At 34.6% G+C, this 24,475-nt stretch overlaps 1 protein-coding gene across 1 annotated transcript in view; it reads left to right on the top strand.

Moving 5' to 3' along the window:
* Nucleotides 1-24,475, top strand: part of CCDC178 (coiled-coil domain containing 178) — a 362,657-nt gene that overhangs the window by 89,254 nt on the left and 248,928 nt on the right. The window contains exon 12 of the mRNA XM_019930330.2: nucleotides 9,891-10,074. Coding sequence (XP_019785889.1) covers nucleotides 9,891-10,074 — 184 coding nt within the window. The remainder of the gene's footprint in view (nucleotides 1-9,890; nucleotides 10,075-24,475) is intronic.

Raw genomic sequence — 24,475 nt, 5'->3', positions numbered from 1 at the left:
AGAGCAAGTGCTTTACCTAACTTGTGTTTGTGTATATGTGTGTGTGTGCACGCACCCACGTGCATGAATTCGTACACATGTGTTTTTGTGTGGCAGGCAGGCAGGGACAGATATTGAAGGTAGGGAACTAAATGTCAGGTAATGAATCATTTTAAGGGGTTTGGAATCTGCTGAAGAGTATGGAAATCCACTAAAAATCTCGTATGGTCAGATTTCTCTTTTAAAGACATCATTTTAGTGGTAGTTGGACGAGGTAAGGTTTGGGACCTCCCTTCCTAAGGGAGGATATTTTTTAGTCTTGTTGCATGGCTTTTTTTTTCTTTATGTGACCCAAGCATTTGTGGCTTTCTCTTTTTGAGGTTCAAAATCCCACGCTCTTGATTCTTCCTTTAACTTTCTGAAGCTGTTCTTTCTAGGAACCCTCGTTTATCTCTGCTGGTCCCCTGATAGATTAGCTCAGAATTCTAAACACAGCCCATTTGCATTCTTGATCTACTCCCTATCACAGGAATGTTACCTACTCTCATTATTTTAACATGTATCATATTTTTACTTTACTTTTTAATTTCTACCCACATCCTTTATTTCTCCTGATAGTATCATTTTGAATATCTACCCTCTCCCCCAACATCACATCTTGACACCGTTATCTATCAAGTAGGTTGTTTCAGGCATCATCCTATTATCCCTCTCTACCATCTTACAGCCAACATCTTACCAACTTCTGTTAAGTCTGTCTTTTAGATGTTGGTCTCCAGTAGGTGCTTTCCTTTCTGTCTGTTTCAATTACCAATGAAATGAACCAGGTCCTAGTTGTCTCTTAATTGGAATATTAAATAGGCTTCCAACTGGTCTACCTCATTCCAAGTGTGAGCCCTCAGATTCAGCATATAGAGCATCACTGGTACAATTTATCTACAAAGGATGAATTATTATTTACTTTCAAAAGCTTTAAAAATTTTCAGAGGCTCCCTACCAGCTATAGGATAAAGCTTCCAGACTGATAAATTAGAAACAGTAATCTGTCACCTTCACAGCTCCAGACATCTCTTACTACTCCCTTCCATGATTTTTTAATGTTCTAGCCTATTAAAATGGTTACATATTCAAACTCATATTGTTTTAAGCTTCAGTCTTTGCAGTCTTTGTCTCTAGTTTCCTCTGCTTCCCTTTTTTTCCTTCCCCCACCCCCTCCTTCTCCTCCTCCTCCTCTTCTTTTTTTTTTGGCTTCGTTTTTTAAATATGGTTAATTGAACATTCATACAATAGCTCAGACATTAACTCTTCCCAGATGCTTCTCCTCGTGGTAACTTATTTTCCCCTCTCTACAAACCAAGGTGGTATTAACTGCTTTTTCTGCTTCTTCCATTATTGTACTTAGGATTGCAGAGGAATATCTTTTTCATGTCTCTTTTTTTTTCTTTCATGAGAATATAAACTGGCAACCTTTGTTTTAATTCATCTTTGTACCCCAATCACTTAGGGTAGCACTTCACATGTAATCAGTGCTCAACAAGTATCCATTAAGTAACTCTCCCTGGTTAACTCTCTCCTAGCACTTATCACACTAGGTACAGTTACTGTTGGCTTGCTTATTTGTTGTCTCCTCTCAGCTGAGCTCCTTGCTGGCAGGCATTGTGTGTGTCTGCATGTGCGTGGGTGTCTGTGTCTTTCTCAATACGTGTTAAATAAATATCTTAATGAACAAATGAGAGCTGAATATAAACATTTTTTAACCTTGTGTCTTTTTTTGCTTCAGTGTCTGCGCTTCTATTCTCTCTGCTATATGTTCTGATAGCACATCTATCTGTGCTTTTTCTGCTCCACAGCAATATTAATGGTTATTTACCTTTTCTTATATTTGTATTTTTTTCTCTCATTGTCTTTCATCTCATTTAACCAGATAGCACTATAATGAAGATCCATACTGTTAAACACTTTTTAATTAAAAAAAACACTATTAAATCACTTGTTTTTTAAATCATTCATACAATAACTCAGACATTAACTCTTCCGAGGTGCTTCTCGTCATGGTAACTTATTTTCCCCTCTCTACAAAAAGGGTCGTATTGATTATTACTACCTTACTCAATGTATGCAAGCACAGTGTATATTATCCTCAATACCCCCCTATTACATAAGGAGCAATCAGGATTTGAATGTAGGTCTCTCTGACTCCAAAATTTATGTTCTTCTTAGTAACATTGCCTCTCCTCTTCCACTGGCAAGTCTTGGTTCCTATTTCTGACGTGTTACAGCAGGCTCTGGACACATTTACTAACTACTTCAAAAAAAAAGTCAAGCTTATTGCTTTATTCAATTCTGCATCTCTTTATTTGGCTATAGCCATTGCTTTTCTCAAAAGAGCTCTGTTGTTTTTACACTCTTCTTTGATTTTTCTTTTTTATTCGACCATTTATGTGAATCACCTTCCCCTTAGTCCCAGCTTCCTTTTATTTCCTTAAGTTCAAAAATAATAGTAAGAAAGTTCTTAATGCAAATCATTGGCACTCATACATCTAGTGAATACGCGCATGAAACTTCCCCCAGTTTGTACTGTTGTATCCACCGTCTCACCATTTGATGCCATTCCCAACTCTTATACTATTTGAATAAATTACATAATTAATTCAGTATATGATCTATTGTTCATATATAGTTCATTTTAAAAATGGCAACGTTAAAAAAAAGATGCCATACTTAACAAAATTTGTTCAGTACTATGTGCATAACAAATATTTGCAGGACCTTTGGGTGATGGTGATGATATATGATTACTTACCTTGCAGTAGCAGTGTATAATTTAATAATTTTGTCTTTTAAATAAGCATCCATTTGCAATGGACCTTTTACATTTGGGACATTTGACTTGAGCACATAATTTCACTTGATTGCTTATTCACATGATAGGCAGGCTTAAGCGACCTAAGTCAGGGAAAATGAACTTGTTTAAGATGATTTGAAACTGATTAGTTTGAATTTAGTTTGCTGAAGTTAACTGTGTGGTATGAATTTCTATATAGCCATTTTCTTAACATTTAAGCTCTGTAAAATATTCTGAATATCTACTTCTAATGCTCTGCTGTACCTCAAGCAAGACCATGCCATTGTAACTGCAGTGATCCAAAGATGGGGTTGATAATCGAGGGAAATGAGCAAAAAACCTATTGAACACCATAAAGACATACTGGTATATTTTATGAAATGTGTTTATCAAGAGTTAACAGGATGGTGATTTATTTGTAGAGATGGCAATTAGAATATTATTGAAGTTGTTAAATACCCTGGAATCCTTAGATTGAATCCATAGGGTACTGTATTTTTATATTTATTTAGCTATATCTTACCAGCCTGTTAATTTGAGTTACTTCATAGGAGTATAGATATAGACTATGATTTAAAAAAAAAAAAAATACAGTAAACCTTTGACAGCAAACCTTTGAATGAAAATTCTTAAACTATTTTGCTTTTATTTTTTAATTTTGCAGATATTAAAAGAGACAATGGTATATGCACCATTCAAAATAGCTACTCAGCAATGTGTTAGTCTAGTTTAGACTTTTCTTAAAAAGGAATTAAAATCTTGCAAATAAATCTCCCTTCCTGTTTCTATTCTCTCCCTCTTCAGAAGCGATCAAAACCTGAATTTGGTGTGTATTCAGTACATGCAAGAAATTGGATTCTTAGTTCTTAGACCTATACATTCCTAATAATCTTGTCTTCCACCTCACACCAACCACCCTCTATGACAGTTTTACCTATATCTTGTCATTTCCAATATTGGAGTTACCTGCTGATCTCAGTTTTAAGAGTCTACTCTCTGACAACCAACACCTCTCTCTCCAGCTTACTTACTCTCCTAGTACTGTCACTCTAACGATTATTTGACCCTTTAAGATGACCAATCTATCATGCCTACTATATTTGTATATTCCCCTTCTTGTCCTTCCTTCCTTTCTTACAGAACCTACTTATATTTGATCAAAATAAGCATTCATTTAAATAACTTTCAAAACCTTGTTTTTATGACTTGAAAAGCCCTATCATTGAATTAAGCGACTATCCTAACCTCTGATTGTGGCTAAAGGAAAACATGAGTGCGCTAATTTCTGTCATCATGGGGGGATCCTGGTTTGATGGGCCTTAAAGGTTATAGAATGTGAGGTCTTTTTATGAAAAAAAGAACATAAGATCATGAATACAGAATGCCCACAGCCATTTTAATGTCACTTGACAGAAGATACATTATATTAGAAAAAGAAAATAGTCATTGTGGTTAAAATATCTCATTTTTGCAAACTTTACAAAAACATATGGCCATGTGAAAACTGTTAGGAACACTCAAAGGACTGTATAAGGGCTGGGGATCAGTTAGAGGCCCTAATATTTAAGCTTCTTTAGCATTGGAATACATTTGCCCCTGAGTAGAACTTAAATTTTATGGCTATAAGTCTCAAGTGACATTCAGCACTACCAAGAAATGTCTAGACAGTTCAGTTTTTCTGACAACTGTTTCATATCTTCTTACTCTCTTCAATCCTAATGCCCACATCACCCTCACTTTAATAATCTTCCCATATAATTCATAGAGAACACAGATGCAATAAATGAGAATTACCTTTTTCTCTTACCAGTCTATTTGCATCTGTCTTCACACATTCTGGTATAATAATGGAAGGCCCTTCTGCTCATTACCCATGCACTTGCCAAGTAGATGCTGTTGTCTCTTACACAGGGGCTTTGCACCTACAATTTTCTCCTCTTTCCCATGAATCATTATTATTTCTCTTTTAATAGTGTATGAACATTGCCTAATATTGCTCAGCTTGGAAAGAAGCAAACACAAGATAAAACGCAGACCTGCATCCCAGCTCTGTCCTTCTGTTCTTTATAACAAATCTTATGCAAATAAGCGCTCCTGTTCCCCTGAACTCATACTTCATTTTCTATTCAACCCATTCAAACAAGAATTTTCTCGAAGTATCATATTCTAGATCCAAAGTTATTTTTTCTCATTAATTTGAAGATATTTTTCAGTTTTTCTTTCATTTAGTTTTTAAACTATTGTACATATTTAAGGTGTACATCATGATGATTTGAATATTCATAGTGAAATGATTACCTCAAGCTAATTAACATATCTCATGCAGTTACCTTTTATGTGGGTGTGTGATGAGAGCACCTGAAATATACTATCTTAGCAAATTTCCAGTATTTAATTATTATTAATTACTATTATTAATTATAGTCATCATGTTGTACATTAAATCTCTAAACTTATCCATATTTCATTTAGTTTTGCTTGATACGACATCTGACGACATTTGGATATCATTTCTTTGTTGGTAATCTATTTTTTCTCTCTGGGAACTTGGGAATTTTCTCTTCCTATTTCAGAGTTCTGAAATTTCACAATTCCATGTCTAGGGGTGTGTGTGTTTCTGTGTGTGTAATATATCCAGTTTACCACTAAGTGGGACTTTTCAATTTAATGACCCATGTTGGTTTTCAGTACTGGAAATTTTTCAGGTATAATTTTGTTATATACACCCCCATCTGTTATTTTCTTCAAAAAATTTTCAGTTTTATTGAGGTACAATTGTCAAAATTGTATATATTAAAACTGTGAAATGTAATGATTTGACAAACTTTGTGAAATACCACACATCAGTAACCTCACAGAGTTACTTTTTTTTAAAAATTTTGTGCTGAGGTCTTAAGGTCTACACTCGGCAAATTTCAAGTAAGCGATACAGTATTATTAACTACAGTCATCATACTGTACATTAGATCCTCAGAGCTTATTCATCTTATAACTGAAGGCTTGTACCTTTGACCCTATCTCCCCCATTTTCACCACCTGTCAGCCCTTGGTAACCACCATTCTGCTCTGTATTTCTTTGACTTCTGTTTTTTTCTTCTTTAGATTCCTCATATAAATGAAATCATGACAGCATTTGTCTTTCTTTGTCTGGCTTATTTCACTTGGCATAATGCCCTCTAGATTCATCCATCTTATTGCAAATGGCAGGATTCCCTTATTTCTCATGCTTGAATAATATTTCACTATATATCAATATGTATAGTGATCTCACAACTTCTTTGTTCATTCATCCATTGACAGACACTTAAGTAGTTTCCATATCTTACTATTGTGAATGATGCTGCAGTGAACATGGGACAGATGCTGCAGACATCTCTTTGAGAAACTGAAACTTTGTTTCCTTGTATATATAACCAGAAGTGGGATTGCTGGATCGTATGGTAGTTGTGGGATTTTTTTTTTTTTTTTTTTGAGGAACCTTTATACTGTGCTTCGTAATGGCTGTATCAATTTACATTCCCATGAACAGTATACAAGGATTCCCTTTTCTCCACTTCCCTTGTGAGCATTTTCTGTCTCTTGTCTTTTTGATAAAAGCCATCTTAACTGGTGAGAAGTGATACCTCACTGTGTCATTGATTTGCATTTCCTTGGTGAGTACTAATGTTGAGCACCTTTTCATGTACTTGTTAGCCATTTTTATGTCTTCTTTGGAAAAACGTCTACTCAGGTCATTTCCCCATTTTTATAATTGGGTTATTTTGTTTTTACCTATTGAGTTATATAAATTCCTTACACATTTTGTACATGAACCCCTTATTACATAAATGGTTTGCAAATATTTTCTCTCATTCTGTAGGTTACCTTTTCAATTTATTAATTATTTCTTTTGCTGTGCAGAAGATTTTTAGTTTGATATAGTTCTACTTGTTGATTTTTGCATTTGTTTCCTGTGCTTTTGGTGTCATATGCCAAATATAATTGCCAAAACCAATGTCAAGGAGATTTTTCTCTGTGTTTCCTTCTAGGAGTTTTATAGTTTTAATTCTTGCATTTAAGTCTTTAATCCATTTCAAGTTAATTTTTATGAGTGGTGCAAGATAGGAGCACAGTTTTTGTTTTTGCATGTGACTACCCAGTTTTCCCTGGATATTTATGTATTGACGAGATAATCTTTTCCCCACTGTGTGTTGTTGGCACCCTTGTCAAAGATTAGTTGACTCTATATACTTGGGTTTATTTCTGGGCCATTGATTCTGTTGCATTGGCCTATGTGTCTGTTTTTATGCCAGTACCATAGTGTTTTGATTACTAAGCTTTGTAATATAGTTTGAAATAAGAAGTGTTATACCTCCAGTTTTGTCCTTCTTTCTCAAGATTACTTTAGCTACTTTGGACCCTTTTTGGTTCCATATGAATTAGGATTTTTTTTCCTGTATCTGTGAAAAATGTGATTAGAATTTTGATAGAGATTGCATTGAATCTCTAGATTACTTTGTGTAGTATGACCTTTTTAACATTATTAATTATTCTAATCCATGAACACAGGATATCTTACCATTTATTTTTCTTCCTTAATTTCTTTCAACAGTGTCTTATAGCTGTCAATATACAGAATTTTCACCTCCTTGGTTAAATTTATTCTTGAGTACTTTATTATTTTTGATACTATTATAAATTGGATTGTTTTCTTTATGTCTTTTTCAAGTAGTTCATTGTTAGTTTATAGAAATGCAACAGATTTTTATGTATTGATTTTGTATCTTGCAAGTTTACTGAATTCATTTAATTATACATTTTTTGGTGGAGTTTTAAGGATTTTCTATATAAGACCATGTCATCTGCCAACAGAAAATTTTAATTATTCCTTTCTTATTTGCATACTTCTTTTTCTTACCTAAATTCTCTGGCTAAAACTTCCAGTACTATGTTGAATAGAAGTGGTAAGAGTTGGCACACTTAATCTTGTTGCTGATCTTAGAGAAAAAGCTTTCAGCTTTTCACCATTGAGTATGATTATAGCTGTGGGCTCATCATATATGGCCTTGATTATGTTGAGGTAGATTCCCTCTATATTCACCTTGTGGAGAGTTTTGCTCATCAATGGATGTAGAATTTTTCAGATGCTTTTTCTGCACCTATTGAGATGATCATATGGTTTTTATCCTTAATTCTGTTAAAGTGGTGTATTGCATTTATTTATTTACATATGTGAACCATCTTAGCATCCCAGGAATGAATCCCACTTGATCATGGTATATGGTCTTTTTAATGTGCTGTTGAATTCTGATTGAAGGTTTTTGCATCTGTGTTCATCAGAGTTATTGGCCTATAATTTTCTTTTCTTGTAGTTTGTTTTTCTGGCTTCAGTATCAAGGTAATGCTGGCCTCATTAAATAAGTCTGTAAGTGTTCTCTCCTCTACAATTTGTGGAAAGCGTTTGAAAAGGTTCGTGTTAATTCTTCTTCAAATGTTTGGTAGAATTCACCAGTAAAGCCATCAGGTCATAGCTTTTTTTCATTGGAAGTTTTTAATTACTGATTCAATTTTCTTATTATTGGTCTGTTCATATTTTCTATTTCTTCATGATTCAGCAGATTATACATTTCTAGGAGTGTATACATTTCTTCTAGGTTACCCAAATTTTGGCATACAATTGCTCATAAGTCTCTTTGATTCTTTCTATATTTATGGTATAGGTTGTAGTGTGACCCCTTTCATTTCTGATTTTGTTTGAGTTCTCTATATTTTTCTTAGTGTAGCTAAAGATTTACCAATTTTTATATATTTTAAAAAACACACCTCTTTCCGTTGATGATCTTTTCTTTTGTTTTTGGCTTATTTCACTTGTTTTGCTCTGATTGTTGTTTTTTCTTTTCTTCTCCTAACATTAGGCTTAGTTTCTTCTTATTTTTCTAGTTCTTGAGGTATAAAGTTAGGTGGTTTATTTGAGATCTTTATTTCTTAATGTAAGCATTTATCATTATAAACTTCTATCTTAAAACTCTTTTTGCTGTATCCTGTAAGTTTTAGTATTTAGTATTTTAGTATTTTCATTTTTATTTGTTTCAAGATATTTTTTGATTTCCCTTCTGATTCCTTCTTTACCCATTGGTTGAGTTCTTGATCTTTGGGTCTTCTCTTCCCAATGCCCTAGCTCTGTATGAACCTATAGCCTCTGTCAGTGAGTTGGTTCTTTCACAAACGAGTGCAACTCACACAAACCCCTGCTGTGATGTAGTGAACCTTGACCTGGTAACCCATCTGGTGGAATACCTTCAGCTAGTTTCTTCCTGCTTCTCCTCAACTCCTGCTTTGCTTTCCAGTTCCATTTCTATTCTACAGGCATGGTTACCTCATTTTTGACTGTAGCTATGTCTTTTTAGTATTTTATTCTTATATCGTATGCCTCGATCTGTATTTGGAACAAAGGTGTTACACAATCTGGACAAGAAACAACTAATTTGCCATAGAGTTTAGTAAATATTTCTCGGTGGTTTTGTAAATTTTATAATGATAATAATGCCTTACTTTTTTTCCTCTATTAACTCTTTTCCCTTAGCTATTGGTTCTCTTTTTGAGAGTTTTGTTTTAGTTATTAGTTTTCCTTTGTTGAGTTTTGTTTCTCTTTTTCATGGGCTGAGTGTTTCTTATATTTTATTTTATATATATATATAAATATATATAAAATATATAAAAATATTTATGTTTTCTTATATTTTATTATTCTTAGTAGCAATGTTATATAAGATTAGAAAAGATGGGTTGCTGTAGAAGGAAATGAGTGCTCCGAAATTTGAGCCTCTTGGCTCCCCAGGCCTTTCTTATTAGTACACTTATTCTCCTAAGATTGGGCACAGCCTGACGATTAGAGGTAGCCATCAGGAGAAGAAGAAAAATAAATGGAATTTTGGGATATATTTTCTCTAATCAAGTTTTGATTAAGTATCTGTTTATTTTGCATTTTTGGTAACATAAAATATGACCTTGTTCCTTTTTTACTATTATTAAATGTATACTGTTTTGGAATAATCATATCAGTGTTTTTGCTTTATTTTTTTAACAGTATAAGGAAAAAATCAGAGCTCAAGTCTGAAATCCAATCTTTGTTGCAACTGAGGTCAAAAAATGAAGATTTTCTTAAACAGCTATACAAGGAAGCTTATAACATTGGTGCCGTTTTCCACCTAACCAGATTTAAAACAGAGGAATTAGAACAGAAAACAGCAGAAGTGAGAAGAAGATTCAAGGTTTGTATCTCTGTGTTCTTCTTAGTTATGAAAAGGGTAATGAGCCTGAATTTCATCGATTTAATATTGATAGAGTTTAATTTAAGCTATATTAGTCTTTTCAAAAAAGTCACTCCTTCTGATAAATCAGAAGAAAATCCCTTTTCTTCAGAGGTCCAGCCTGAATAGAAGAGAAATGGGGCTCAATGTAGCTAACTAACACTCATGTCTACTTTTTTCTATCACCAACCTTAAACTACCTGGATCACCAGAAGAGAGTGGTGCTTGGTTCAGTCTCATCCTACATATCTAACGTATAATAGTTCTGTCTCTGGTAGGAAGAAGGGATGCTGGGAAGTGCCCTTGCACAGTTACCAATGTAAGAAAAGGCTGTACCTACATTAGGCCTGCAAGTTATTAGATTCCAGGGTACCAAGCAATTAGTAGACCACAGAGCTGCAAAAACAACTGCTCATATGCGTCTAATCCATTCCTATGTGAGAGAGATGACAAATAGCCACTCCCTGCCACTTGGCATAGGGACTATCAAAGTCAACTCCGTTTTACCGCAAACCAGGGGACCACTTTAACAGGCTACTTCTGTCCATCACACATCACATCCGCACCTCTTCCATCTTTGGCGTTTTTTTTATTAAAGACTTTTGGTCATACAAGTATCTGTAAAATACAGAGTCTGTATTCTCTGTTTAAGCCCTGTAGTAGCACTATCTTCACTGAAGACTTTGTCTTGTGCTATTTAAATTTAGGACATGTAGATTGTCTGCCAGTAAATGTTTCTGTACTGTGACACCAGGATTTTCTTCCCATACTGAGTCCAGCTCTCCGACTGACTTGGTATATTGTGCCTATGTCCCTTCCCATGGGTTATTCAGTGGGATGTTCATATTTTATATGTTTCAAAATCAGTATAATAAAAGTTATGTATAGTAAAAATTAACCTCAAAATTATTTTAGAAATATAAGGAATGTGATTATATACATGGTTTAGCATATATAACAATATTATAGATGTCATTTATAATTTGCTTTGATTTTTCATTAACATGTGTTGCTCTATGGCCATCAATTAATTTTTTTTCATTGAGACTATCAGTGAAGACATCATGCACAGATGTGGCCACTTAATGTTTTTATTTATTCAGTTGACAGGAAACCCTTGGTATCATTCATGTATTTGTCCCATAGCTGTCACAACCTACTTTAATTCTTCAGACATATTGCTTCACTAACCTGAGGCACTAGTTTATTAAGAAGGATATTGCATTGAACTGTTTATTCTAAATTTTCCTGATGCCATAAACTACAATATGTAGGTTAAGTGCAAATTTGATGTGACTCCACTATACTTGCTTTGCCAACCCAAATTGCCAGCCGAAAGCGAAGTGTCTTTCTAGCTAGATCAAGCCGAATTGAAGAAATTGTTCATCAGGTCCTTTAACTACTGTATGGCTGAGAGATAACTAGAAGGAAGCAACAGAAAGAAATTACTCCATCTAGGAAATATTCCCCTTTGCTACGCATGTCTGCTAATCTCTGAGTTGAATATATAGGACATTAAATTTCTAGATGTATACATGTGTATCTGCGTCAGAGTGGTAATGAATTAAAAATAAATTTCTAGATAGTCCTTAGACAATTCAGGTTTGTAGTAATTCATGTTTGTAGTTTCTACCTTTGCAATGACCCACTGTCTTTCATTGTCTAATTAATTAAAATCTATATAATTTTCTCAGTCAGGGCATCATGTTTTACTTGCAGAAAATTTTGTGTATTTGTTGATACTGAAATTAGTCCTTAATACATGTCTTCCAGAAATTAATTAGAGCCATACCACCTATAAGCTAGATCTGAAAAATAACCTTTTATAGCCTTAGAAGTAGACTTTCAGAATTATGTTTTTTTCAAATGCCTCTATAAAATGCCCAATAAGTTTTTGGCAGTCTTAAACTAGAAGCAACCCTGAACAATCAAAATATCTAGCAGTTTATGGAATATTCCAGCTATTACAGATGATTTGCCCCAATATTTCCATACCTTCAATCCCAATAACTGTTCTATTCAGAAAAGACATGATTAGCCAAGTCTTAGGATAAAATTAGCTGATAGTGATGGGAGATAAATCAATAAAACGGTAATATGTGTTCAATTATGGTGTGAACAGAAAATCATCCAGTATTGTCTGGAGAATGTGATATTGTAACAAAAAAAATTCTTGAAAGCTTTCATCAGATGTTAAGTACTTCTTAACATTCAGTAGAAGATTTCTGTTCAAGCTGCAGGAATTTGGAGGATTTTTGCTTGAACATATCAGAATTCTGGTAGAAAAGTAAAATATCAAACCACTCTGGTTCCAGGTTAAAATGATGGTATTAGAACTAAGTGAAAACTTAGTAGAAAAGAAGGAAGGCAGTAGAAAGGAAGACATAGTTTTCTGCAAGCCTACTATATGCTGGACTCTATACATGTTAATTAATTTAGTGTTCATGATTCTGTGTGGTTGTTATTAATACACTCATTTTGGGGTGAAGTGATTTGCCCAAAGTAGCCTAGCTTTTAGGTAGCTGTGTAGACTTTGGGGACAAGGTCTTCTGATGCTGGCCTTGGAATAAACTAGTCAGTCAGATACTAACTACACATATACTCTGACAAACAAAGATTGAGTCAGGTTCAAAAATTCAAAATAACCATATTAGGGATGATTTTTAAGACTTTATTTTTTTAGGGCAGTATTAGGGTCACAGCAAAATTGAGTTGAAGGACACAGATTTCCCATATCCCCATGCTTCCACACATGCATAGCCTCACCCATTATCAACATACCCCAGCAGAGTGGTACATTTGATACAATCAATGAACATACATTGCCACATCATAATCACTCAAGGTCTATACTTTACATTATGGTTCACTCTTGATGTTGTGTACATGCCTTTATTTTGAACAAATGTATAATGGCATATGTCCATCATTATGGTATCATACAGAGTATTTTAACTTCCCTAAAACTCCTCTATACTCTGCCTATTCATTCCTCTCCCCACTCCCCAAACCATGGCAACAACTGATCTTTTACTCCATAGTTTTGCCTTTTCCAGAATGTCATATAGTTGGAATCATACAATATGTAGCCTTTTCAGATTGGTTTTTCTCACTTACTAATATACATTTAAGGTTCCTCTATGTGTTTCCATGACTTGATAGCTCATTTCTTTTTAGCACTGAAAAATATTCTGTTGTCTGGATGTACCACAGTTTATCCATTCACGTACGGATAAGTATCTAGATAGCTTCCAAATATTGGCAAACCCTCCAGAAAGTAGGCATAGAGAGAACTTACCTCCATATAATAAAGGCCATATATGACAAACCTACAGCCAACATCGTTCTCAATGGTGAAAAACTGAAACCATTTCCACTAAGATCAGGAACACAAGGTTGCCCACTATCACCACTATTATTCAACATAGTTTTGGAAGTTTTAGCCACAGCAATCAGAGAAGAAAAAGAAATAAAAGGAATCCAAATTGGAAAAGCAGAAGTAAAGCTGTCACTGTTTGCAGATGACATGATACTATGCATAGAGAATCCTAAAGACTCTACTATAAAACTACTAGAGCTAATCAATGAATTTGGTAAAGTTGCAGGATACAAAATTAATGCACAGAAATCTCTTGCATTCCTATACACTAATGATGAAAAATCTGAAAGAGAAATTAAGGAAACACTCCCATTTACCATTGCAACAAAAAGAATAAAATACCTAGGAATAAACCTACCTAAGGAGACAAATGACCTGTATGAAGAAAATTATAAGACACTGATGCAAGAAATTAAAGATGATACAAACAGATGGAGAGATATACCATGTTCTTGGATTGGAAGAATCAACATTGTGAAAATGACTATACTACCCAAAGTAATCTACAGATTCAATGCAATCCCTATCAAACTACCACTGGCATTTTTCACAGAACTGGAACAAAAAATTTCACAACTTGTATGGAAACACAAAAGACACCAAATAGCCAAAGCAACCTTGAGAAAGAAAAATGGAGCTGCAGGAATCAGGCTCCCTGACTTCAGTCTATAATACAAAGCTACAGTAATCAAGACAGTATGGTACTGGCACAAAAACAGAAATGTAGATCAATGGAACATGGTAGAAAGCCCAGAGATAAACCCACGCACATATGGTCACCTTATTTTTGATAAAGGAGACAAGAATATACAATGGAGAAAAGACAGCCTCTTCAGTAACTGGTCCTGGGAAAACTGGACAGCTATATGTAAAAGAATGAAACTAGAACACTCTGTAACACTATACACAAAAATAAACTCAAAATGAATTAAAGACCTAACTGTAAAGCCAGACACTACAAAACTCTTAGAGGAAAACATAGGCAGAACACTCTATGACATAAATCACAGCAAGATCTTTTTGACCCACCTCTTAGAGAAATGGAAATAAAAAATAAACTAATGGGACCTAATGAAACTTAAAAGCTTTTGCAGAGCAAAGGAAACCATAAACAAGACAAAAAGACAGCCCTCAGAATGGGAGAAAATATTTGCAAATGAAGCAACTGACAAAGGATTAATCTCCAAAATTTACAATCAGCTCATGCAGCTCAATAACAAAAAACAAACAACCCAATCCAAAAATGGGCAGAAGACCTAAATAGACATTTCTCCAAAGAGTATATACAGATTTCCAACAAACACATGAAAGAATGCTCAACATCAATAATCATTAGAGAGATGCAGATCAAAACTACAATGTGGTATTACCTCACACCAGTCAGAATAGCCATCATGGAAAAATCTACAAACGATAAATGCTGGAGAGGGTGTGGAGAAAAGGGAACCCTCTTGCACTGTTGGTGGGAATGTAAATTGATGCAGCCACTATGGAGAACAGTATGGAGGTTCCTTAAAAAGCTAAAAATAGAACTGCCAGACGACACAGCAATCCCACTACTGGGCATATACCCTGAGAAGACCATAATTCAAAAAGAGTCATGTACCACAATGTCATCGCAGCTCTATTTACAATAACCAGGACATGGAAGCAACCTAAGTGTCCGTCGACAGATGAATGGATAAAGAAGATGTGACACATATATACAGTGGAATATTACTCAGCCATGAAAAGAAAAAAACTGAGTTATTTGTAGTGAGGTGGATGGACCTAGAGTCTGTCGTACAGAGTGAAGTAAGTCAGAAAGAGAAAAACAAATACCGTATGCTAACACATATATATTGAATCTAAAAACAAACAAAAAAGGGTCATGAAGAACGTAGGGGCAAGAGAGGAATAAAAACGCAGACCTACTAGAGAATGGACTTGAGGATACGGGGAGGGGGAAGGGTAAGCTGGGACGAAGTGAGGGAGTGTAATGTACTTATATATACTACCAAATGTAAAATAGAAAGCTAGTGGGAAGCAGCCACATAACACAGGGAGATCAGCTCGGAGCTTTGTGACCTCCTAGAGGGATGGGATAGGGAGGATGAGAGGGAGATGCAAGAGGGAGGAGGTGTGAGGCTGTATGTATATGTATAGCTGATTCACTTTGTTATAAAGCAGAAACTAACACACCATTGTAAAGCAATTATCTTCCAATAAAGATGTTAAAAATAAATAAAAATAAAGCCACTATAAACATCCATGTGCAGGTTTTTGTGTGGATATAAGTTTTCAAGTCCTTTGGGTAAATACCAAGAAATGTGATTGCTGGATCTTTTAATAAGAATATATTTAATTTTGTAAGAAACTACCAAACTGGATTCCAGAGTGGCTGTACTGTTTTGCATTCGTACCAGCAATGCATGAGAGTTCCTGTTACTTCACATCCTCGCCAATAGTTGTTGTTGTCAGTGGTCACGATTTTGGCCATTGAAATAGGTCTGTAGAACTAGCTTACTGTTGTTTTAATTTACATTTCTCTGATGACACGTGATGAGGAGCATCTTTCATATGCTTATTTGCCATTGTATATCTTCTTTGGTGAGATGTCCATTAAGGTCTGTGATATATTTTAAATCAGGTTTATTTTCTTACTATTGAGTTTTCAGGTTTTTTCAATAATATTTTAGATAACAGCCCTTTATCAGGTGTGTCTTTTGCAAAACCTTCTCCTGCTCTGTGTCTTGTCTTCTCACTTTTGACATTGTCTTTCACAGAGCAGAAGTTTTAATTTTAATGAAGTCCAGCTTATCAATTCTTTCTTTCATGGATCATGCCTTTGGTGTTATATCTAAAAAGTCATTGCCATACCCAAGGTCATCTAGGTTTTCTCCTATGTTATTATCTTCTGAGAGTTTTGTAGTTTTGCATTTTACAATTAGGTCTGTGATTCTTTTTGAATTAATTTTTGGGAAAGGTGTAAAGTCTGTGACTAGCTTCAGTTTTTTTGCATGTAGATGTCTAGTTGTTCCAGCCTCATTTGTTGAAAAGACTTTCTTTGCTCCATTAGGTACTCATTGTTCCTTTGTCAGAGATCAGTTGACTGTATTTCTGTGGGTCTATTTCTGGACTCTTTGTTTTGTTCCATTGATCTATTTGTCTGTTCTTTTGCCAATACCACACTGTTTTAAATACTGTAGCTTAGTAGTATGTCTTGATATTGAGTGTTGTCAGCTCTCCATCTTTGTTTTTCTTCAATATGGTGTTGCCTCTTCTGGGTCTTTTGCCTCTCCTTTGGAATTAGTTTGTCAGTATTCCCAAAATAACTTGCTGGGATATTGATAGGGGATAAATTGAACTTATAGATCAAGTTGGGGTGAACTGACTTCTTAACATTGTTGAGTCTGCCTATGCATTAACATGGAATATCTCTACATTTATTTAGTTTTTTAATTTCATCAGAGTTTTTTAGTTTTTTTGTATGGCTCTTGTACATATTTTGTTAGATTTATATCTAAGTATTTCATTAAGGGGAGTACTAATTTAAATGATGTTGTGTTTTTAATTTACAATTACACTTGTTTATTTTTATTATATAGGAAAACAATTGATATTTGTGTATTAACCTTGTGTTAATTGCTATAATTGCTTATTTAGTTCCAGAAGTATTTTTGATAATTGTTTCAAATTTTTACATAGACAGTCGTGTCATTCACCAACAAAGACAGTTTTTCTTCCTTCCCAATCTGTATATCTTTAATTTGCTTTTCTTGTCAATGCATTTTCAAGGATTTCCAGTACAATACTGAAAAGGATTGTTGAGGTGGGACATCTTTGCTTGTTTGTACCTGACCCTAGTGGTAAATTTTGAGTTTTTCACCATTGACTATAACGGTAGCTGTAGATTTTTTGTAGATATTCTTTATCAAGTAGAGGAAGTTCCTCTTTATTTTAACTTATTGAGAGTTTTTACCACGAATGAATGTTGGATATTGTCTAATGTTTTTTCTGTACTTATTGTTACGAACGTGTGATTATTTCCTCATTAGCCTGTTGATATAATTGATTACATTAATTGATTTTCAAATGTTGTACTAGCCTTGCATACCTGGGATAAATCCTGCATAGTCATGGTGTATAATTCTTTTTACACATTGTTGAATTTGATTTGCTAATATTTTGTTGAGGACTTTTACATCTATTTTCATGAGTGATATTGGTCTGTAGTTTTCTCTTGTAATGTCTTTGTCAGGTTTTGGTATTACAGTAATGCTGCCTTCATAGAGTGAGTTAGGAAGTAGTCCCTCTGCTTCTATCCTCCAAAGGAAATTGTAGAGAATTAGTATAATTTCTTCCTAAATGTTTGGTAGAATTCACTAATAAACCCCTCTGGGCTTGATGCCTTTATTTTGGAAGGTTATTAAGTATTGATCCCATTTCTTTAACAGACCTATTTAGATCATCTGTTTCTTCTTGTATGAGTTTTGGCAGATTGTGTCTTTCAAGGAATTGGTCCATTTCATCTCGGTTATCTAATTTTTCAGCAAAGAGTTTTTCACAGTGTTCCTTTATTATCCTTACAATATCCATGGGACCTGTAATTATGTCTCCTGTTTCTTTTCTTCTGCTGACTTTGGATTTAATTTGCTCTTCTTTTTATAGTTTCCTAAGGTGGAAACTTAGATTTTTGATGTTAAATCTTTCTTTTCTAACATATGCATTCAATGCTTTGAATTTCCTTCTAAGCTCTGCTTTTGCTGCATATCACAATTTTGATAAATTACGTCCCCATTTTTATTTAGTCAAAAATATTTTAAAATTCTCTTGAGATTGATTCCTTGACCATGTATTATTTAAAAGTATGCTTTTTAGTCTTTAAATATTTAGGGACTTTCCAGTTATCTTTCTGTTATGGATTTCTAGTTTAATTCCCTTGTTGTCTGATCACAGACATTGTATGATTCCTTTTTTATAACTTTTTATTTTATATTGGAGTATAGTTGATTAACAATGCTGTGTTAGTTTCAGGTGTACAGCAAAGTGATTCTGTTATACATATATGTGTATGATTCCTTTTTTAAAAGTTTGTTTAGATGTTTAAGGGTCATTTTTTCTCTTTTTTTAAATTGAAGTATAGTTGATTTACAATGTTGTGCTAGTTTCTTGTACAGAAATGTAGTTCATTTATACATAAATACATTTGTATTTTTTCATATTCTTTTCCATTACGATTTATTACAGGATATTGACTGTATCAATAGTTCCCTGTGCTATATAGTAGTAGGACCTTGAGGTTTATCTACTTTATATAGAGTAGTTTGTATCTGCTAATCCCAAACTCCTAATTTATCCCTCCCCACCTCCTTTCCCCTTTGGTAACCATAAGTTTGTTTTCTATGTCTGTGAGTCTGTTTCTGTTTCATCACTTGTGTCATGGTTTAGATTCCACATATAAGTGATATCATATGATATTTGCCTTTCTCTGTCTGACTTACTTCACTTAGTATGATAATCTCTAGGTCCATCTGTGTTGCTGCAAATGGAATTATTTCATTCTTTTTTATGGCTGAGTAGTATTTTTAATGCTAGGAAAAGACAATGTGTTGTCCTTAGAATGTTCTTGGCCACGGTAATATGGTCTATAACTTTACAGTTTAGAAGTTTGTGACTTTGCTTGAGTTCTTTTTCAAATATTTCAACCAACCCTTAACTCCTTTTTAGAGAAAAATCTTGGCCCTGCCTTCAAATACTATTTGTTCGTCTCTGAATCAAAGTTTATAGGGCCTTTATTTGAGCAAAGTAAAAATCAAAACCTTCTAAAAAGCTTTCTTGAAGAGCATAATTTCTGCCACTCCAGGCCTCTTTAGAGCAAGTCCATCTTGTTCAATGGACAGAACAAAACAACCTTAATAAGCCACAATTTGATTTGTGCACTATGCAACTTCTATCACAATTCCAGGTGAAACTGGTGGTATTTTTAAAATGGTTATAAAATGGACATTCTGATAATTTATTCATTTTGATTCTTGAGAATTTATGCTTCCTAGTCAAATCTAGAGGATATTACTTTTGACCCATGTGCAATAGCCTTTATTGAGTTATGAGCTGATATTACATCCTTGGCCTTTAACAAAGGTTGGTAAAAGTAATGGTCAAAATTGACCATTGCTGCTTGTTTTTTCATACTAATGAGAGATATGGTCATACTGCTCAAGATGGTCAAAAATCTATGCACCTAGTTTACTTTAGATTTCAGAACTAAGAGAAAACTTTTCTTGATAAAATTGTATTCCTTCTCTTATTAATAATTAGGCATTCTCCAAAGTTTCATGTTTCCCTCTGGTTTAAGCAGCCTAGAAGCTCAGAGTCATTTATGCTTTTAATTGCTAGCATAATCACTCTTCTTTAGCCCTTTCTATGAAACATATTTACAACTTAGATCTTGTACTCTTTTACGTTTGTTCCATTTGATTTTAGTTTACTAAGATTCTTCCCTACTACATTCAGAGGCAGAATACTTTGTCAAAGTTGAGTGAAAGGAAGCCATTAACTGTAATATTGGGAGCATCCAATTAGTGGTACATGTTTGCTGGGAAAAAGCATTAAGGCACAGATAAAACAGAAGTAGTGTGAAGGTATATTAAGATGTAAGTCCTTCAGATGGCAGCTGGGTATCCCCTTAGTTAAGTATCAGAAAAGTTTATTTTCCTGACACATGTATGAGGGAGTAAATAAACCTGAAAAATGTGATAGAAATAAAGCATGTTGATGGTGCAAACATTTGAGGACAGAAAAAAACTTTATTTGACTTGGTGCAAAAACTACATGAAAACATAACTTCCATTTCCATTCTACTGGCTTACAGATTTGTTTGGCAGAAAAGAGGTGATGAATTAGCTCTTCAGCATTTCCATTTCAATCTGTGAATTTTGTTTTTTTTTTTCTCCCTTTTCAAAGAGAAATGTGATTTTGTTGATCAAGTATAGGTTTTGGAGTCAAATGTTTCATTAATTTAAATCCTGGTTCTGCTAATTATTTATTTTGAGAATATTACTTACCCATATTGAGCCTAGGTTTCTCATCTCTTAAATGAGTGTAACAATACTTCTGTTGTACCTTTGTGTGATAAATAAATAATATTGTATATAAAACATTTAACTTGGAGCCTGACAGATAATATATTTTCAAAAGTATTAGGAATAAACAACGTAAAGAACACTTCATAGAAGGAGGCTGGCTACCTTAACTTTTTTGGACAGTCTTTAATAACTGACACATTTAACTCATGTCTGTCTCCTGATAAATGTGTAGATTCTGAAAAACACACTGAAAGTAATAGTTGTTTGTTGAATGCTTAATGCGAATACTGCCTTGGGTGAACTCCTTTGTATGTGTTATGTTCAACTCTCACAGTAATTTTGTAGAAAAGAGTATGTTATCCCAATTTTACATCTATGAAAACTAATATTTGATAAAGGCAAAGACATTGATATATCGACTCTCATAAGCTGCTGGAGTTTCCAACTCACTGTAAATTAGTATTGACAGAACCTTTCTGGAAAGTAATTTATCAGTGTAAGTAAAGAATTTTAAATACATTCATAATCTATAATTCATCAACATTATTTCTAAAAATATGACTTAAAGTCACCAGATAACAAAGATGGACAAAAACTTTAAAGATGCATATTTAAAGGTTTATAATTAATTACATAATAACTGCCAGAAAGTATGCTACAGGAGGACAAGAATTATTGTCTGTTTTGTACACTGCTGCATCGCTAGACCTAACAGTGCTTAGAACAAAGTAGGTACTCTATAAATGTTTATGGAAAGCATGAATACATAGTTAGTGGGAAAATTTAAATACACAGATTTCTAGGAAATAGAGTAGTAGCTAAATATATGAGTACAAGGATAAATTGCAAATTCATTTAATTTAGAATTTAAAAAATTAATGGAAGTTCTGTTTTTTTAGTGGCTGAAAAAGACCTTATTAGGCTGACTCTACCAAAGATAATATTTAATCCGTGGACCTAAAAAGGAATACACCAAAAAGTCAAAATGTGTATCTCTGGGTTTGGGGGTTCACTTTAATTTTTTTTTAATTTAAAAATATTTCTACAAAAAAAGACACATATACCTTCATTAAAAAAAAAAGATAAAAATAGCATCGTTGTGTTTATGTTTGGATATTACCAAGTTGGGCTGCCACCTGTATTGTCTATTAGGGTTCTGACCACCAAAAACTGCCCTGGCAGTGCCCAGCCAGAGCTGTCCTGCCCCACTAATTCAGCCCAGCACAGTTATTTGCACAAATCCCAAATTTTCCTTTATGATTTTAATTCTTAATTTTAAAGTCTGTTTCTCTCTGTTCGTGGTCTCATGCCTTATGTAATGAATTCTACAGCTTTTTTCTTAGTGCCCCTTCTGTCACTGGAAATCAAACTGATGCTACATCCGTGATTCTGAGCTTAGATCTATTTATGTTTAGTGTCTCCTCCCATTTTCTCTTTAAACGTGGGTCTCTGGACACATAGCATTGACTGTTCCATGCTTTGCTCTTCAGCTGTCCTTTCTTGTAGCACAGGAGTCTCTTCCACTAGAATAGCTCTCTGCTGCCACCTTCTGGTATCTGGCTGCTAAAGCCAGGCAGCAGGTCAAAGGTGACTTTCAGTGTGGGCTCTTCCCAACCTCTTGAGATGCTGTCACCCCCTTTCCCTCGGCTTCTTTCAAACTCTTCAAAGTGATCTTTTTATACATTTTTATTTATTTTCTCCAAAACCAGAATTGAGTAGTTGAAACAGAGACCTTACAGACCCAAAGTCTAAATTATTTACTATCTAGCCCTTTACAGGGAAAGCTTGCAGACCCCTGCTCTAAAGAATGTAGGAATAGCAGACGTAGGGAGCAGCCACAGCCTTTAGGGATGCAGGAAAGTATCCACATAAGGATCAATTGTGGAAGAAGCTGCCTCCTGCAAAGCAGAATAAGGCCTCATAGGAAAGGGTGTTCAGTGTTCAGTGGATGGTCCGTAAGCAGAGAAACTTGGTGAAGGTTGACTGGAGTTTGAATGGAATTTCTGGGTAGAGCACCTGGCTGGAAGGCGAGCACTATTGGTTCCTCACAGACCAGCTGACAGCAGTTCTGCAAGTGGAAGGAGAAATCAATCGAAACCAAAATAAGGCTGGGAAGCCCCTTGCTGCTGCCTCGTAAGCCCCTCCACGCCCTCTACTGATAAAGCCTCATTTACTCCAGTTGGCAAAAGAAAACTGTTTACATTACTAGATCCAGCTCCGGTATCTCAAATTAGAGTTAAAAATTTGAGCTAAGGATTTAGAGCTGAGGCAGAAATATATAGCCCACATGCAAACTTCTCTGATTCAGTTGGGTGCTACATGTGGTCGAGCACCATGTATTGCATTTATCTGTTATAACTTTGAGTCCCCTTTAATTTTACAGTGTCCCCTACATTTTTGTTAAATTTGTCTTTCATTGCGTAGACATTTTGTAAAGAGTCTAGGCCAGTTACTTTGCAGAATTTCTCTCAGTGTGGACTTATCTTTCTGTTTACTCATGATTACATTCAGGTAAAACACTTTTGGCAGGAATGTTACGTAAGTTATAATATTGTATCAATTAGACATATCACAAAACACACTGTATAAGTTTTTCTCATAACTAGTGATAGTAAGTTTGATTATTTGGTTAAAGTTGTGGTCAACAGGTTTATCCATCTCCCTATTATGATTAATAAGTACTCAACTGAGTGATATTGCAAGAATATGCAACTATCTTTGTTTCCAAAAAGTCTTCATCCAGTGGACTTAGCACTCATTGGTAATTCTTGGTTGAATCCATTATTGTAACAGGTGTGAAATGGTGATGTTACTGGGCTTTCATTCTCTTTACCACGCATTGGCAATTTGAAAAACCGAAAAGCCTGGCACTGGTTGGGCTGCAGGCCGTGTTCCTGAAAAAGGCACTCTTCTTGCAGTTCTTATTCAGTTACTTATCTCCCTGCCTTTCCTACCACCTCAAGTATTTCCCTAGGTCTCAGGGAAAACATCCTATAGGCCTTGTTTTACTCTCCTCAAGATGCTCTTTATGAATGAGAATATGATTATGATATTTTAATGAATCGCAAGTTTCTCATATAAAAAGATTTCTAAAAAACATATTTTTGAATTTGAAAAACCCTGAAATTTTAGCAATTTTTGCTATTTGTTAATGCATTTGTTCAATAAATTGTTCATTCAGCAAATATTGTGTACCAGACAGAGTACTGGAAACTGAGGGTAGAGTAGGGGGCTTACTTCAAAGTGCTAAAGAGTGTGCCCAAGCTGTAGTATCAGCAGTCTTGAGTATTGATACTTGTTGAGTGTTAGTCATGGGGCAAGTGCCATGACATCTATGATCTTAGTTTTCTCATCTTTGAATGTGGACAACTGTAGCTAGGTCACTAAATGGATATGATGATTCACTTACATACAGATGCGTGCATGTGCAAGCACACACACACACACACACACACACACACACACACACACAGGCAGCTCTCACTTTGCACAGCATCAAGTTAGCTGAAACTTGTGCATATCTGAGCCATGTTCCTATTTTGCACGGTCCCCACATGCACAAGTTTCAGTAAGCATGGCATCCTACAAGACGAGGGCTGCCTGTATATATAAAACATTCTAGGAAATTGCCTGGGATACAGCAAATTCTCAAAAGTGGTACTTATATGATTAAATCCAGAAATCTTTTTACAACTACTGTAGCTCTTTGTCATTGTCCAGCCTCTCTTTTTGAACGTTTTCAATGATAGTGCAATCAGTGTTTTACCAAGAAGACCACACTTTTTTCTTTTTTAGCATCTTTATTGGAGTATAATTGTTTTACAGTGGTGTGTTAGTTTCTGTTTATAACAAAGTGAGTCAGCTATATGTATACATATATCCCCATATCTCCTCCCTCTTGGGTCTCCCTCCCACC

Source organism: Tursiops truncatus, chromosome 13 (assembly GCF_011762595.2).
Source record: "Tursiops truncatus isolate mTurTru1 chromosome 13, mTurTru1.mat.Y, whole genome shotgun sequence".
NCBI classification, from domain to species: domain Eukaryota; kingdom Metazoa; phylum Chordata; class Mammalia; order Artiodactyla; family Delphinidae; genus Tursiops; species Tursiops truncatus.
The sequence above is the reverse complement of the archived record's forward strand: the minus strand, read 5'-3'. Positions and strand labels throughout refer to the sequence as shown.